The sequence below is a fragment of the Eumetopias jubatus genome, unplaced genomic scaffold (genome assembly GCF_037043125.1).
Source record: "Eumetopias jubatus isolate StellerSeaLion01/CBP00866 unplaced genomic scaffold, mEumJub1_p1.0 scaffold_13, whole genome shotgun sequence".
In the NCBI taxonomy this organism is placed as follows: domain Eukaryota; kingdom Metazoa; phylum Chordata; class Mammalia; order Carnivora; family Otariidae; genus Eumetopias; species Eumetopias jubatus.
The window spans coordinates 93,890,177-93,904,024 of record NW_028274819.1 but is presented as its reverse complement, the minus strand read 5'-3'; the positions used below and the strand labels follow the sequence as shown (position 1 = coordinate 93,904,024).

Genomic DNA, 13,848 nt, shown 5'->3' with positions numbered 1-13,848 from the left:
TTTTAGCCATTCTGACGGGTGTGAGGTGGTATCTCATCGAGGTTTTGATTCGGATTTCCCTGATGCCGAGCGAAGTTGAACACTTTTTCATGTGTCTGTTGGCCATTTGAATGTCTTCTTTGGAGAAATGTCTGTTCATGTCTTCTGCCCATTTCTTGATGGGATTATTTGTTCTTTGGGTGTTGAGTTTGATAAGTTCTTTATAGATTTTGGATACGAGCCCTTTATCTGATATGTCATTTGCAAATATCTTCTCCCATTCTGTCAGTTGTCTTTTGGTTTTGTGGACTGTTTCTTTTGCTGTGCAAAAGCTTTTTATTTTGATGAGATCCCAATAGTTCATTTTTGCCCTTGCTTCCTTTGCCTTTGGCGATGTTTCTAGGAAGAAGTTGCTGTGGCTGAGGTTGAAGAGGGTGTTGCCTGTGCTCTCCTTTAGGGTTTTGCTGGACTCCTGTTTCACATTGAGGTCTTTCAACCATTTGGAGTCTATTTTGGTGTGTGGTGTGAGGAAATGGTCCAGTTTCATTCTTCTGCATGTGGCTGTCCAATTTTCCCAACACCATTTGTTGAAGAGACTGTCTTTTTTTCCATTGGACACTCTTTCCTGCTTTGTCGAAGATTAGAGAGCTTTCCCCCCTAAGGTCAGGAACACGGCAGGGATGTCCACTATCACCACGCTATTCAACATAGTATTAGAAGTCTCAGCCACAGCAATCAGACAACAAAAAGAAATAAAAGGCATCGAAATCGGCAAAGAAGTCAAACTCTTACTCCTTTTATTTAGTACAGTAGCCCTTTCTGTATTCTCAAACATGCTAGACGTATCGTCTTAGGAGTTTTTGCATTGGGCAGTAATCTTCCTTAAAAAGATATTTTTCCAGGGGTAGCACCTGGGTAGCTCAGTGGGTTAAGCATCTGCATTTGGCTCAGGTCATGATCTCAGGGTCCTGGGATTGAGCCCCAGAACAGGCTCCCTGCTCAGTGGGGAGTCTGTTTCTCCCTCTCCCTCTACCGTTCCCCCCTGCTTGTGCTCATGTGTGCGCTCTCTCTCTCAAATAAATAAAATCTCTTAAAAAAGATTTTTCCAATACTCACTTTAAATATCACCTTCTAAATGAATTAGGATCTGTGTCCAATTTACCTTTGTATTCTCAATATTTAACACATTTCCTGACAGGATTCTTTCTCTCTTTGGATTGTTCCTTCCTAGATGCCAGGTGGCTAGGATGTGGCTACTATGGTAAGTCTCTTAAAAGGCAAGTTTATTTTGACTGACTCTAAAATATTCTATTTGAAGAGTCTGCTGAAGAGCTATTTAAATAAATATTTTTATTTTAAAATAAGAGAAAATTTATGGCCATAAAACTGGTTGGGTTCATGGAGGAACACAACACATCTGCCTCTTCATTTCCTACTAAGGGAAGCTGTTCTTCAATATTTTCTTTTAATTCCCTGTTTAATTTCCCATTCATTTTGATGAAGTCTTTGTAACCTAATGTACCTCAGGAAATTAATTTTAAAAAAATTCTAAATGTAGATACAAATCTAGCCTTAGAGTTCTCACTTAATATTTTGACAACAGGTGTAAGTCAAAATTAAGTAGAGGAAAAGGGTGAAATGAAGCAATGACCCAGATATGGAAACTCAGTTTATTACTAAAAATGAATATTGTTAAATTTAGTAGTGTTTAAATAAAACTAAATACAAAAGCCATGTTTTAAAATGTTTTATTGCATAGCTGCTAAATACTTACTAATCTTTATCCATATATTCTAATTAAGGAGAAAACTCCTGTTTTAAATCTCATGAATCATCAAGGAGGGCATGTGATGTGATGAGCAACTGATAAATTATTAAACACTACATTTGAAACTAACGATGTACTATATGTTGGCTAATTGAATTAAATTAAAAATAAATAAATTAGTTAATAAATAAATCTCATGTATCTTAGTACTAACTTAAAGCTACCAATTAATTCTATGTGCAAAGAAAAAAAATCTGAAAGACAAAATCAGGAGGCCACCATATTAAATCTTAGTAAACTGACATCAAATACCACTATCTTGCAACTGACTACAACTACTATATGCACCATACCTATAGTCCTGCCACTAATTATACAAATAAGTTAGATGAGCACCTATGAGGTACTGGAAAATAAAGAATTAACAATTAATGAAGTAATTGTTACCTCTAGAGATCTTATACTTTAGTAAGGGATGGAGATATTTTCTGGGAAGAGATGCCCAGGATATTCTTCACTAGAAGCTGGGATTCTTCAATCAGATATCCAGTCACTAAAGGTCACTTGACTGAAATATAAAACTAGCTAAAATACTTAGATTATGATCGATTGGTTTGAATACAGTCTCCAGTGCTATTTTGGAAATATAAGAATGTCAAACAGTTTTTTATATTTATGCATGTACATGTGTTTGTCTATATGACTTGTTCATGGCCATGTCTGTCAGCACATGAATGTCTGGCAAACTCTCCACAAATGTCAGGACTATGTCTGGCTGGCCCATAACAATCAAAATGCACATCAAAAGATATCTAAGACAAGATTTGTATCTGCTGAGTCTGGCTGATAGCAGGTTTCCTGACTGAACAGACAAGACCAGTTTCTTGAGACCCTCAGATTGTACGTCAGCTCCACCCACCATTCTCACTGAGCATGTATCTACTCCTTTTAGAGGGGTGAGAGAGTGGAACGTCTTACTCCTTTTCTTCCTTGTGCCTGGACCACAGTTGGTATCAAGCACTAAAACATGGTTTTGTTTTATCCATACTTTTTGAGTATGTGCTCTATGCAAAGACCCACTTGCTTTAAGGGGAAAAAATCCACTTTATTGAGGTTGACAAATGAATATAAAAAGCATTTATAATACAATGTGACACATACTACAGTAGAACCAAACACCAATGGGATGCAAGTCAAAGAAGGGAACCTTCACCTAGTCTTAGGGAATCAGAAAATGCTCCTGAAAAGGTAAGACCAGACGGCAATAGGATAGGGGAAAACAGGAGGTAGTGATTTCAGGCAGAGGAAAGAGTATAGGACAAGGGTCAAAGGTACATCAGCTACAATACCAATTTTCCAAGGTGCAAAAGATAATTTTTCACTCTGTACAGTTTAACCCACAGTTACTTATCCAATACATAGAATTCTAGTTAATTTTTATGAGCTACAATTCCAAACTTCAGTATCAATAAACAAGATTCACAATTAATTGGTACAAATACTTATAACTTGAGGTTCCTTTGAAGAGTAGGAAGGATTTTCAAAATTTAAGGACTAATTAAGTGCCCTTTTTTTGGTGACTGGGTATTAGAAGATTCTCGCCTAACTAAATGAAAGAGCAAATGAAGAAAAAAACACCACTTAATCACAGCTTGAGTAGACTTTTATTAATTTGGGAAATCAATTCATATATTCAAGACTGATTTCTGTCAAAGTAATGTCAACCTGTTCTCATTTCCTAATCTCAGTATCAGTGAGGAGGGAGCACTTGTTTTAGGCCCTTATTTTATATAATTGTCCCTTTATCTTAGTTTTTCATGTTTTTTTATCTTTGTCTCTCTTAGAAGTAACTGCCAAATTGTTCATTTTATCCAACTTTTCATCATCACATTTCACCATCACTTTTATAAATCAAATAAATTATACTGAATTCATGGCAAGTCCAAATAGTGACCTACTTTTAGAAACATAAATCCCACTTAGAGTATGTAAATACCAGACCAAGGGTCATTGACTTATTCACTCTCCACCTTACCTGAGTATAGCAGATTTCTACCTTCAGACTCAGGTCTATCCTTACCTCTAAAAACAATGCTTATCCAGGCAGGAGAGATTATAAAATGCTCTCATCTAATATGCTGGGGCTTAGCACAAAGTTACTGCTGAGTCACCTCTGAACTTGAATTACAATTGTGAAACCTGATTCTGATTCAATCACTATGTTTTGTATTTCCAATGGCTGAGGCAGTCTTTTCTCTATGCCTAAATATTGCCATATTTCTGTATTTTCAAATGGTTTTCATTACAGGTATCAAAAATAATGTCCAAAGAAATTCTTTGGGGAAAGACTATGAAGAAAGTAGACAGAATTCAGATAATGAAGTTATATGACATGGATGATATAGAATGAGAGCTATACCCTCTTTATCACACCACCAACCTAAGCATAATGACACATAACATACTATGAACCCATAAAGTGGGACTGTATATTGACTCCTACTTCCACAGACACTGCTGGAAATTCTTCATGGATTTGTAAATGGTCTCTGCCCTGGTCTGGTTTGCATTGTCCTATAAGTATTACACTACATATAGTGGTTCTTTTCAATGGCAGCCAATGTATATTCAGAAGGCATCCCAAGAGTTTATTCTCATTTTTTGCTTATGGATTATTTGAGTGTTTGTTTTAAGAGGAGCTCTAAACAAAGTTATGTAATTTTAATCTATTGTGAAATTTAGCTTAAATACATAAAAATCTCTAAAAATTACATTTTGCTAATGATTATAAAATTAAAAGTTTATAACAACCACGCAGATGTAAGAATAAAATACTGCCAGAACACTAGAGCCCCCTCTTCTCCCTACTTGTTAGTAGCTCTGTCTATTCTTCCCTTCCCCATCCTGATTTTGTGACAATCATCCTCTGGCTTTTCTTTGCAGTTTCATCACCAAATAGGGCCTCATCGTCATCTGCACCCAGCCCACAGAAGGTCGAGAATAGGGAAAAGGTACACCTTGTCTCTGGGATTGTATCCGTCATGTCTAGAACTCAGTACGTGCCACTCCTCACTGCAAGAAGGCAATGTGTGTTCTGGAAGAAGAAATGAACAGCTAGCAATCTCTGCTATTTGGTAGTGCCTACCAAATACCACTGAAGTGAAGATTGAATAAGATAATGAATGTGTGAACTTACTGCTAAACCTGGGACTTAGTGCACACTTAATGATAATGATTATTACAGGCTCTGTGTGCTTCATGTGTTTCCATTTATTGTATGGGCCTGTATTAAATAAGAATATATTCACATTTCTCAATGAGGCAACAGAACTGTCAAATATGACATGTGAAAGATACTTTATGGGCATTTTTCTTATTTGAGTATTTTGTTTTTATTTTATCTTAACAATGGTTTTACATTGTTCAAGTTTCACTGATTTTTTTAAAATATGGTGAATTCTGTATAATAATAATAATAATAACACCCAAGATTTAGAATCAAAACACCCAAGTCTGAGTCTCAGCTGGACCACTTATTAGCTATGATTTGGAACAAGCCATGGACATCTCTGAGCAGTAGTCTCATCATCTGTGAAATGGGAACTGGATTTCCTTCCCAATTTACCTCAGAGTTCTTCCCTGAGGAACACATGGACTGACAGACACAATATGCAGAAAACACTGCAACACCATACTCTTCCTAAGAGCAACTGTAAGACCTTGCACAGATCTTTATATCCTAGGTGGGTCTAGTCAACTTTACATCAGAGGGAGACTTCAAACAGCACAGGTAATTCTACCAGCTACCCCACCCACTGAGGAAGATGGGAGTCTCTGCTCACACTGAGTGAGATTTTAGTATTTAAAGGTGCATCCAGGCCCTATATATAAATCAACTACTTCATCTGGTCCCAGACTGAATATACAGTGAAATCTCCCAATGCTAGAGAGAAAAACCAACTATGCCACCCTTAGAGAAAAATATCATGTGTGTGTCCCCAGTGTGGACATTTGTTGACATAATCACATTTCCAAGTAATGTTGCTAACTAAATAAGATCAATCTTAGACTCTAACCACACAGAGGCTGTAACTCTACTATGTTGCATTACGAAAATCTACCTTTATATCAGTCTGTCACACTGCCCTTTTTGTTTGTCATATAGAGTACACACAACAAGCCAACAAAACACCTAAGCTAAATTTCAGAATACTTAAATATTGAGTGCAGATAGGAAAATGGTAAATAATGAATATTATTAAAGGTATTTTAGAAAATACACTACACTTTGATAAATCATATTGAGGATCTTTAAAGTGACATTTTTATGCTTTAAAAAAAAAATCCACATTCTTTCCAGTAAAGACATTGCCATGACTTGGTTTATTCACCAAATGTTTCCTTCAAGTTGTCATTTCTCTCCCAGTTGCAATTTAAAGTTTTGTACCTTAAAATCCATGTGGGAGTAGCATATGGAAGCCAAAAAAAATCTAGAAGTGATTTAGTTGTTCCCAAGTCCTCCAGCCCTGTGAGTTTATGTTTTTAAATATCAAATGACTTGCACTTTTATCCTATCCAGAGAAATCCTGTGATCTCCATAATATTTCTGGGGCCTTCCAGAAAGGAAAAGAGAGTCATAGTAAGGGCTTTCATTATCCTTCATTTTACTTTGTAAATTCCTTCCTCCTAACTTGAGTTCCAATTACCCTTCACTATTTTATCTCCTGAAGATGATGCCCTCTCTCTCCCTAGTGCCAAATGTTGTCACAGCTTCCCTACCTTCATTCTGCAAAACACTACTGATGTAGTCACTGTGTGCTATAATTTTATCTTAGATATGGACAGTGGAATACATTCACAGTACGGCACAGAAATGATACAATTTCAGAATGCGGTTTGTAACACCCGTGACCATCCCCATAGAGGGACCTCTTACTTACCGGTCAAATGTCTTCTTGAATCCTGGCCTAACAAGACATTTTTGTGCTCCTTTCTCTCCCATGCCCTGATCTCTCTGAAATACAAAAACTTACAAATATTCCAAATTCAGTTTTTTAAAAAATGTTTATTCTATGCTGTATTGTGTACAAAGTACCTTACTCTGTAGTATTTTGGTGCCAGATTTTTGATGTAACCAAATTCAGTGGCTTAATTTTGCAGATAAGTAATCTTTTTGTTTTAACCAATCATCTCCCCAATATACTAGCCCAAAGGGCCCTCTCTTTCCCAACAAAAAGAAGGAACAACCTGTTTTCCTAAACAAAAAGCAAAAATGTAATACCCAGCATGAGAGAAATTCATGTTCATCCTGGAACAAAACAGAATCAATCTTCAAACTAGAAATGTCTTCCCATAGCCCTTGTTTATTGAAACAAAAATAATAAAGAAGCAGCCAAGCATACCACAAAGAGCAGTAGAGTTGAAATCAGAAGACAAGAGGATACTCTAGACCTTGTCTTTGTGCAGCTGTGTGATTTTGGGTGACTCATTAGCTATTCTGAAGTTCACTTTCCCATCCATAGAGTAAATACGTTTTGTTGATCAGTTATGTGCTACTTTGTATAAAAATAAAAACAAACAAGGAAAACCAACCCTTTGCCAAAGAAGCCTGCTGCAAAATGTTTACAGATGCAAAATAGATTAAAAATAATAGTCTTTATGGAAACTTCAATTTCTGCCATTTAAAAAAAGACATATTCTTTTGTCTTTTGGGTGGCTCAGTTAAGCATCCAACTCTTGGTTTTGGCTCAGGTTGTGATATCAGGATCATGATCTCAGGGTCAGGAGATTAGCCTCTGTGCTCAGCACAGAATTTTCTTGGGATTCTCTCTCTCTCTCTCTCTCTCTGCCCTGCCCCCTCTAAAGCAAATAAATAAATCTTTCAAAAAAAAAGACATAGTCTTGCCAATCAGAGAAAAGAAACAGGAGTATACACACACTATCACACTACCTGATTTGTGCTTCTAATAGCAAATGGCAGATAAGAACAACCCCAATGGTACAGTGTCACTCTGTTGTTGCTCAATTCAATAATTTGGAGACTATTCATCTTTTTCCAGTGGAAAAAAAGAAGTTCAAAATTAAAAAATTTTAAAACTCAGATAATACATTCCTGTTGCTAAACAGGAAAAAAGTGAAGACATTGTGCAAATTATAAAAACAAAAAACAAAAAACCTAGCTATAAAGACTGGAAGTAAATTACAGAGAGAAGACTCATGTTCAGGAAAAAATAGGCAAAGAAGATTACCACTGAAAATATTTTCATTAAACACATAAAAGCTCCTTCTTAATTCTTAATCTCAGGAAACAAACAGGGTTGCTGGAGTGGTGGGGGGTGGGAGGGATGGGGTGGCTGGGTGATAGACATTGGGGAGGGTATGTGCTATGGTGAGCGCTGTGAATTGTGCAAGACTGTTGAATCACAGATCTGTACCTCTGAAAAAAATAATGCAATATATGTTAAAAAAAGAAAAAGGAGAAGAAGGTAGCAGGAGGGAAAGAATGAAGGGGGGGAAATTGGAGGGGGAGATGAACCATGAGAGATGACGGACTCTGAAAAACAAACTGAGGTTTCTAGAGGGGAGGGGGGTGGGAGAATGGGTTAGCCTGGTGATGGGTATTAAAGAGGGCACGTTCTGTGTGGAGGACTGGGTGTTATGCACAAACAATGAATCATGGAACACTACATCACAAACTAATGATGTAATGTATGGTGATTAACATAACAATAAAATTTTTAAAAAAATCTCCCTCTTGTGTAACTGCACAGAGAGACACTGTTTCTGATTAAAACTGTCTCCTACTCAGAATATTCCTCAGGGCAAGTTTAACATCTTTGTTTCTCAAGCTGTAAATGAAAGGGTTCATCAAGGGAACTGTGTTGGTGTAAAAGATAGAAGAGATTTTCCCTTCATCCATAGACCCAGCAGGAGAAGGCTTAAGATACATAAATGCACATGATCCAAAGAAGAGAGAAACAGCAACTATGTGAGAACTGCAGGTGCTGAAGGCTTTGGACCTGCCCTCCATGGAGCTGATGTGCAGGATGCTGGAGAGGATGAAACCATAAGAGACAAAGATGGTGACACTGGGCACAATCACATTGATGCCTGCCACAATGAAAACCACCAGCTTGTTCATGTAGGTGCTTGTGCAGGAGGGGCGGAGCGGAGGGAGAATGTCACACAAATAATGGTTGATGGTGTTTGCATCACAGAAGGTCAGCCTCAGCATGCATCCTGTTTGAGCCATAGCACCTGAAAATGCCATCAAATATGAACCAAACATAAGGCTGGAACACACTTTAGGGGACATGACAACATTATACAAAAGTAGGTTACAGATGGTCACATAGCGATCATAGGCCATTGACGTCAGCACATAGCATTCAGAAATAGCAAAAAAACAAAAAAAGTAAAGCTGGGTCATGCACCCCCTGTAAGAGATAATATTCTTCCTTGATATGAAGTTAGTCAGCATTTTGGGTGTAAACACAGAAGAATAGCATAGGTCTATGAAGGACAAATTGAAGAGGAAAAAGTACATGGGGGTGTGGAGGTGCGAATTCAGCCCAGTTAGATTTATCAAGCACAAATTTCCCAACACAGTGACCACATACATGACTAGAAACATACAGAAGAGGGGGAGCTGGAGATCTGGAAGTTCTGTTAGTCCTGCCAGAATGAATTCAGTCACAAAAGAAACATTTCCAGGAGCCATTCTTCTCTAAAGGGATCTGTGAGCACAGAAGATAACAGTTACACAAAGAAAAACCCGGCTTTTTCCACCATATCTCCTCTCCCAAGTGCAATGTATGCATGGGGCAGGTCTGAGACTAGCCCAACCTGGACCCATAGACTCCTTTACCATTATCATAATACTGAGTGGCTCAGACTTCCCCTTAGTAGTCTCTATAAGCTAAGTAACAAAGAACTTCAAAACTTAGCCTATAGAGTGAAGAGAAATGCTGCCAAATGTAAACATAACTGTTGGAAAAACCAAAAGATAAGGGAGAAGTTTGCACCAGGACACAATTATCCTTCTTTCCTCAATCATTTTCATTCACTTGAGCCCTCTCTTCACCAGTAATATTGGAAGCTGAGACCTGGAGCTGGCTTCTAATGCAGATTGGACTTGGTGTGGTAGAAACCAAGTAGACTGTTTCTAATCCAAAACTAAGGCACGAGTCTACAAGAAGTTACTGCCCCATGTCACAGAGTAAAAGCCACAAATCTGGAGTAGCAAGAATTTTGCCCATGGAGAGGGAACTTACTGACTGACAGAATGCATTCTTTGACGACCCCCTACAACATCTCTAAACATTCCCTGCTCTTGACAGATTTTTCTGCCAATTTCACTTGAGCCTCAGAACTGCAAAACTGGGAGGGAAAGTGGCATGTCTTAGATCTTCAGACTTCCATCTCATAAAAGGAAAACATGAATAAAAATGAAATTCACAAGTTCAGGGGCACCTGGGTGTCTCAGTCGTTAAATGTCTGCCTTCTGCTCAGGTCATGATCCCAGGGTCCTGGGATTGAGCCCAGATCAGGCTTCCTGCTTGGCAGGAAGCCTGCTTCTCCCTCTCCCACTCCCTCTGCTTCTGTTCCCTCTCTTGGTGTCTCTCTCTGTGTCTGTCAAATAAATAAATAAAATCTTAAAAAAAAAAAAAAGAAATTCACCCACCTTACGCCAGAAAACACTGGTGCTTCCTTATCATTGTTATTACCCCCATTGTCATGGAAGGGCAATTTCAGGCTCTGAGGATTTGGTTTCTTTAACTCAAAGAGAATGCAGCCCACACTAAATTGCTGAGATGACCTGGAAATCTTTTAGAACTATGGATCATAATTTCTGATCATGGCTTTTAGTTTCCTCAAACAGCAGACAGAAAGTCTTTATTATTATCATTTTTGCCACTTGGTAAGTCACAGAAGATTTAATGTGGGTGTAATTATATAATAGACTCAGTTGTAAACAAGGCAGAACTTGCTCAGTGTCTTCCCCAAGGAAAATTTCTAAGTGTAACCGGAAACTGTGGGGATTCTATAAACACCCTGGACCATAATCTGTCTTTAGTCCTTAGGGGACTCAATAATTTGCTCAAGTTTTCCCTTCACTGTAGGGATCATACCTCCCCTTAAGGAAGAGCCAAAAATAAACTCCCATTTCCCGTGCAAGATGGTGGAAGAGGAAGCCTTAATCTCTACTTTTCTACATGACACATTGATTCAAAAACAATTTGTGTACAGATTCCCTTTGTAAGAAATCTAGAAACTAGCTAAGAAGGTCCCGCACCCAGTTCATGCATGAAACCAGACATATTGAAGCTGTTAGGGAAATTCAAGATACCTCTTGTCATCATACCTCTCTTAGCATAGCACATATGATTGGGACAAAATTCCCCAGTTCCTAGCTACTTCCTGGAAAAGGAAAGTGGTGTAGCATACATCTAAAGCCTCGAGTTTTTTTTAAAGATTTTTATTTATTTGAGAGAGAGAGAGAGATCATGAGCAGGGGGAGTGGTAGACCGAAGGAGAGGGAAAGCAGGCTTCCTGCCAAGCAGGGAGCCTGATGTGGGGCTTGATCCCAGGACCTTGAACAACTGAGCTACCCAGACACCCCCAAAGCCTCAAGCTTTTTAGGAGGTATCCATAAGACTAGCTTTTGTACATTATGTGTCAGAAAGGTGAGAGGACATGGAACATGGCATAATTTAGCTGCACAAGGTGAGAGAGAACAGAGACAGCAGTTTGGGTTGGAACTCACAATAGCCACCTACCCACCACACACACACCCCACTGACTCAGCACAGAGCTAGCAGTAGCAAACTCTTTTCCTCCAATCATGTATCTGATGACCCAACTTATTACTGAGGAATTGGCTTCAGTCTTGCTTGTTTTAGGGTGCCGATGGGACATGACATACTCCAGAAGCCATGGAGAAAAAGAACAAGAAAAGTAGGATGGAATGACAAGAAAAGTAACAGGCTCCCACCATCTGGCCAGGCTTATTGTGTGGGTCTTCTCTAGTACAAGGCTAATCCATGAAGATTAGGACAAGTGGACATTTTGTCTAATGTCCAGACACAAGCCCAGAGAGTCTAAATATTTCCTAAAAGGAACAACAAAGATCTCCACAAACTGTCCCTAATGAAATGGAAATATATCATTTACCTGACATAGAATTCAAAATAGCTGCCATAATAATGCTCACTGCAGTTAGAGAACAATACATGAAAAAAGTGAGACTATCAAACAAAAGACAGAGACCTCTAACAAATGCCAAGCAGAAATCATGTAGATGAAGAACAGAATAACCGAGCTGGAAAAATTACTGGAGGGTTAAAATAGCAGACTGGATCACACAAAAGAAAGGATCATAGAATTTTTAAAAAGTCATTTGAAATTCATCAAAGTAGCAAAAACAAAAAAAGAATGAAAAATAGTAAAAGAAATTAAGAGAATTATTGGACAATTACAGATGGGCCCATATATGCATTATAGGGATCCCAAAAGAAGAGGTGGGAAATGAACTGAAAGATTTCTCAAAGGAAAAATGGCTTAAGAATCCCCAAATCTGTGGAAGGAAATGAACATCCAGATCCAGGAAACAAAAACGATTTCCCCACCAAAAAAAAAAAAAAAAAAAAAGATGACTTCAAAGAAATCCACAATAGGACACATTATAATCAAATTACTGAAAAGTCAAAGATAAAGATAATTTTGAATGCAGCAAGAGAAATGCAACTTATCCCATACAATGAAACCCCGATATGTCAATGGATTTTTCAACAGATTTCAATGATTTTAGCAGAAATCTTGTAGGTCAGAAGGCAGTGGAATGATCTATTCAATGTACTGAAAGAAAAAAAGGGTCAACCAAGAATACTATAAATAGCAAAAGTATCTTTCCAAAAGGAGGAAAGTGAACATTTTTTCTCACATGAACTAAAGCTGAAAAAGTTCATACACTACTAAACCTGCCTCATAAGAAATGTTTAAAAGAAATGACACTAAATAACATCACATTAGCTTAAGAAAGTCTAAAACAAATTGATAAAGGTAAACACATAGAATGGTACAGAATATTGTCTTAGAAAAATGGTAGGTACATTTCTTTCAATTTTGTTACAAAAGTTAAAAGACAAAGTATTAAAAAGTAGCTATAACTAAAAATCTTAGTAGACACAAAATGCATGTATGCATTCAATAAAGCCTTTTTAAATGATAAAGGCAAGATGTCAGAAATATTTCTTTAAATCAATAAATCTGGAAGAAAAAGAATAATGTATTTGAGTATAGGACCAAGTAGGAAAATATGTAGGGTGTGTTCTAGGCTTACACACATATACTAAGAAGGTATCTATACTAAGAAGGAAATCTATTATGAACACCTACATTAAAAAAGAAGAGAGACTCAAATCAATCTACCTTTATACCTCAAGGAACTAGAAAGAAAAGAACAAATTAAACAGAAATACATCAAATAGAAAATAGAAAATAATAGTAAAATCACTGAAAATAATAGCTGTTTTAAAAGATAAAATTGGTAAGCCCTTAGCAAGTCTAAATGAGAAAAAAGAGAAAAGATTCAAATAAATAAAATCAGAAATGAAAGAGAAGACAATACAACTGATGCCACAGAAAAAAAAGGATCATAAAATTATATGAACATTTATACACCAAAAAGTGGATAATCTAGATGAAATAAATAAATTCCTAAAAACATACAACCTGCCAAAAATGAATCATAAATACATAAAAATTCTGAACAGAACCGTAACTGGTATTGTGATTAAATCAATAATCTAAAACCTCCCAACAAAGAAAATCCAAGCTTCAAGCATAAATTCTACCAAATATTTAAAGGAGAATTAACACCAGTCCTTCTCAACTCTCCCATAAAACTAAAGAACACGGTAGATTTTCAAATCCATTGTATGAGGCCAGCATTACCCTGATAAAAAAATCCAGACAAAAACACTAAAAGGAAAGTAAATTAGAAGCTCATATCCCTAATGAATTCTGAACTCTTTTTCATCTGAAGAATACATAAACATATATTTACATACACACTTATATTTAGTAGGGGAGAAGGGCAA

At 37.2% G+C, this 13,848-nt stretch overlaps 1 protein-coding gene across 1 annotated transcript; it reads right to left on the bottom strand.

Moving 5' to 3' along the window:
- Positions 1–8,534: 8,534 nt before the first annotated feature.
- On the bottom strand, positions 8,535–11,341 carry LOC114226048 (olfactory receptor 8B3-like). The gene is made up of 2 exons (XM_028125949.2): positions 11,328–11,341; positions 8,535–9,471 (listed from the first exon to the last, which is right to left on the bottom strand). Exon 2 carries the CDS (start codon positions 9,465–9,467, stop codon positions 8,535–8,537), a length of 933 nt encoding a protein of 310 aa, XP_027981750.1. The 5' UTR covers positions 9,468–9,471; positions 11,328–11,341.
- Between the last annotated feature and the right edge of the window lie 2,507 nt (positions 11,342–13,848).

Bases quoted from the DNA above. Each gene is read 5' to 3' on its own strand.
- LOC114226048 (XM_028125949.2), bottom strand. From the start codon at position 9,467: ATGGCTCCTGGAAATGTTTCTTTTGTGACTGAATTCATTCTGGCAGGA.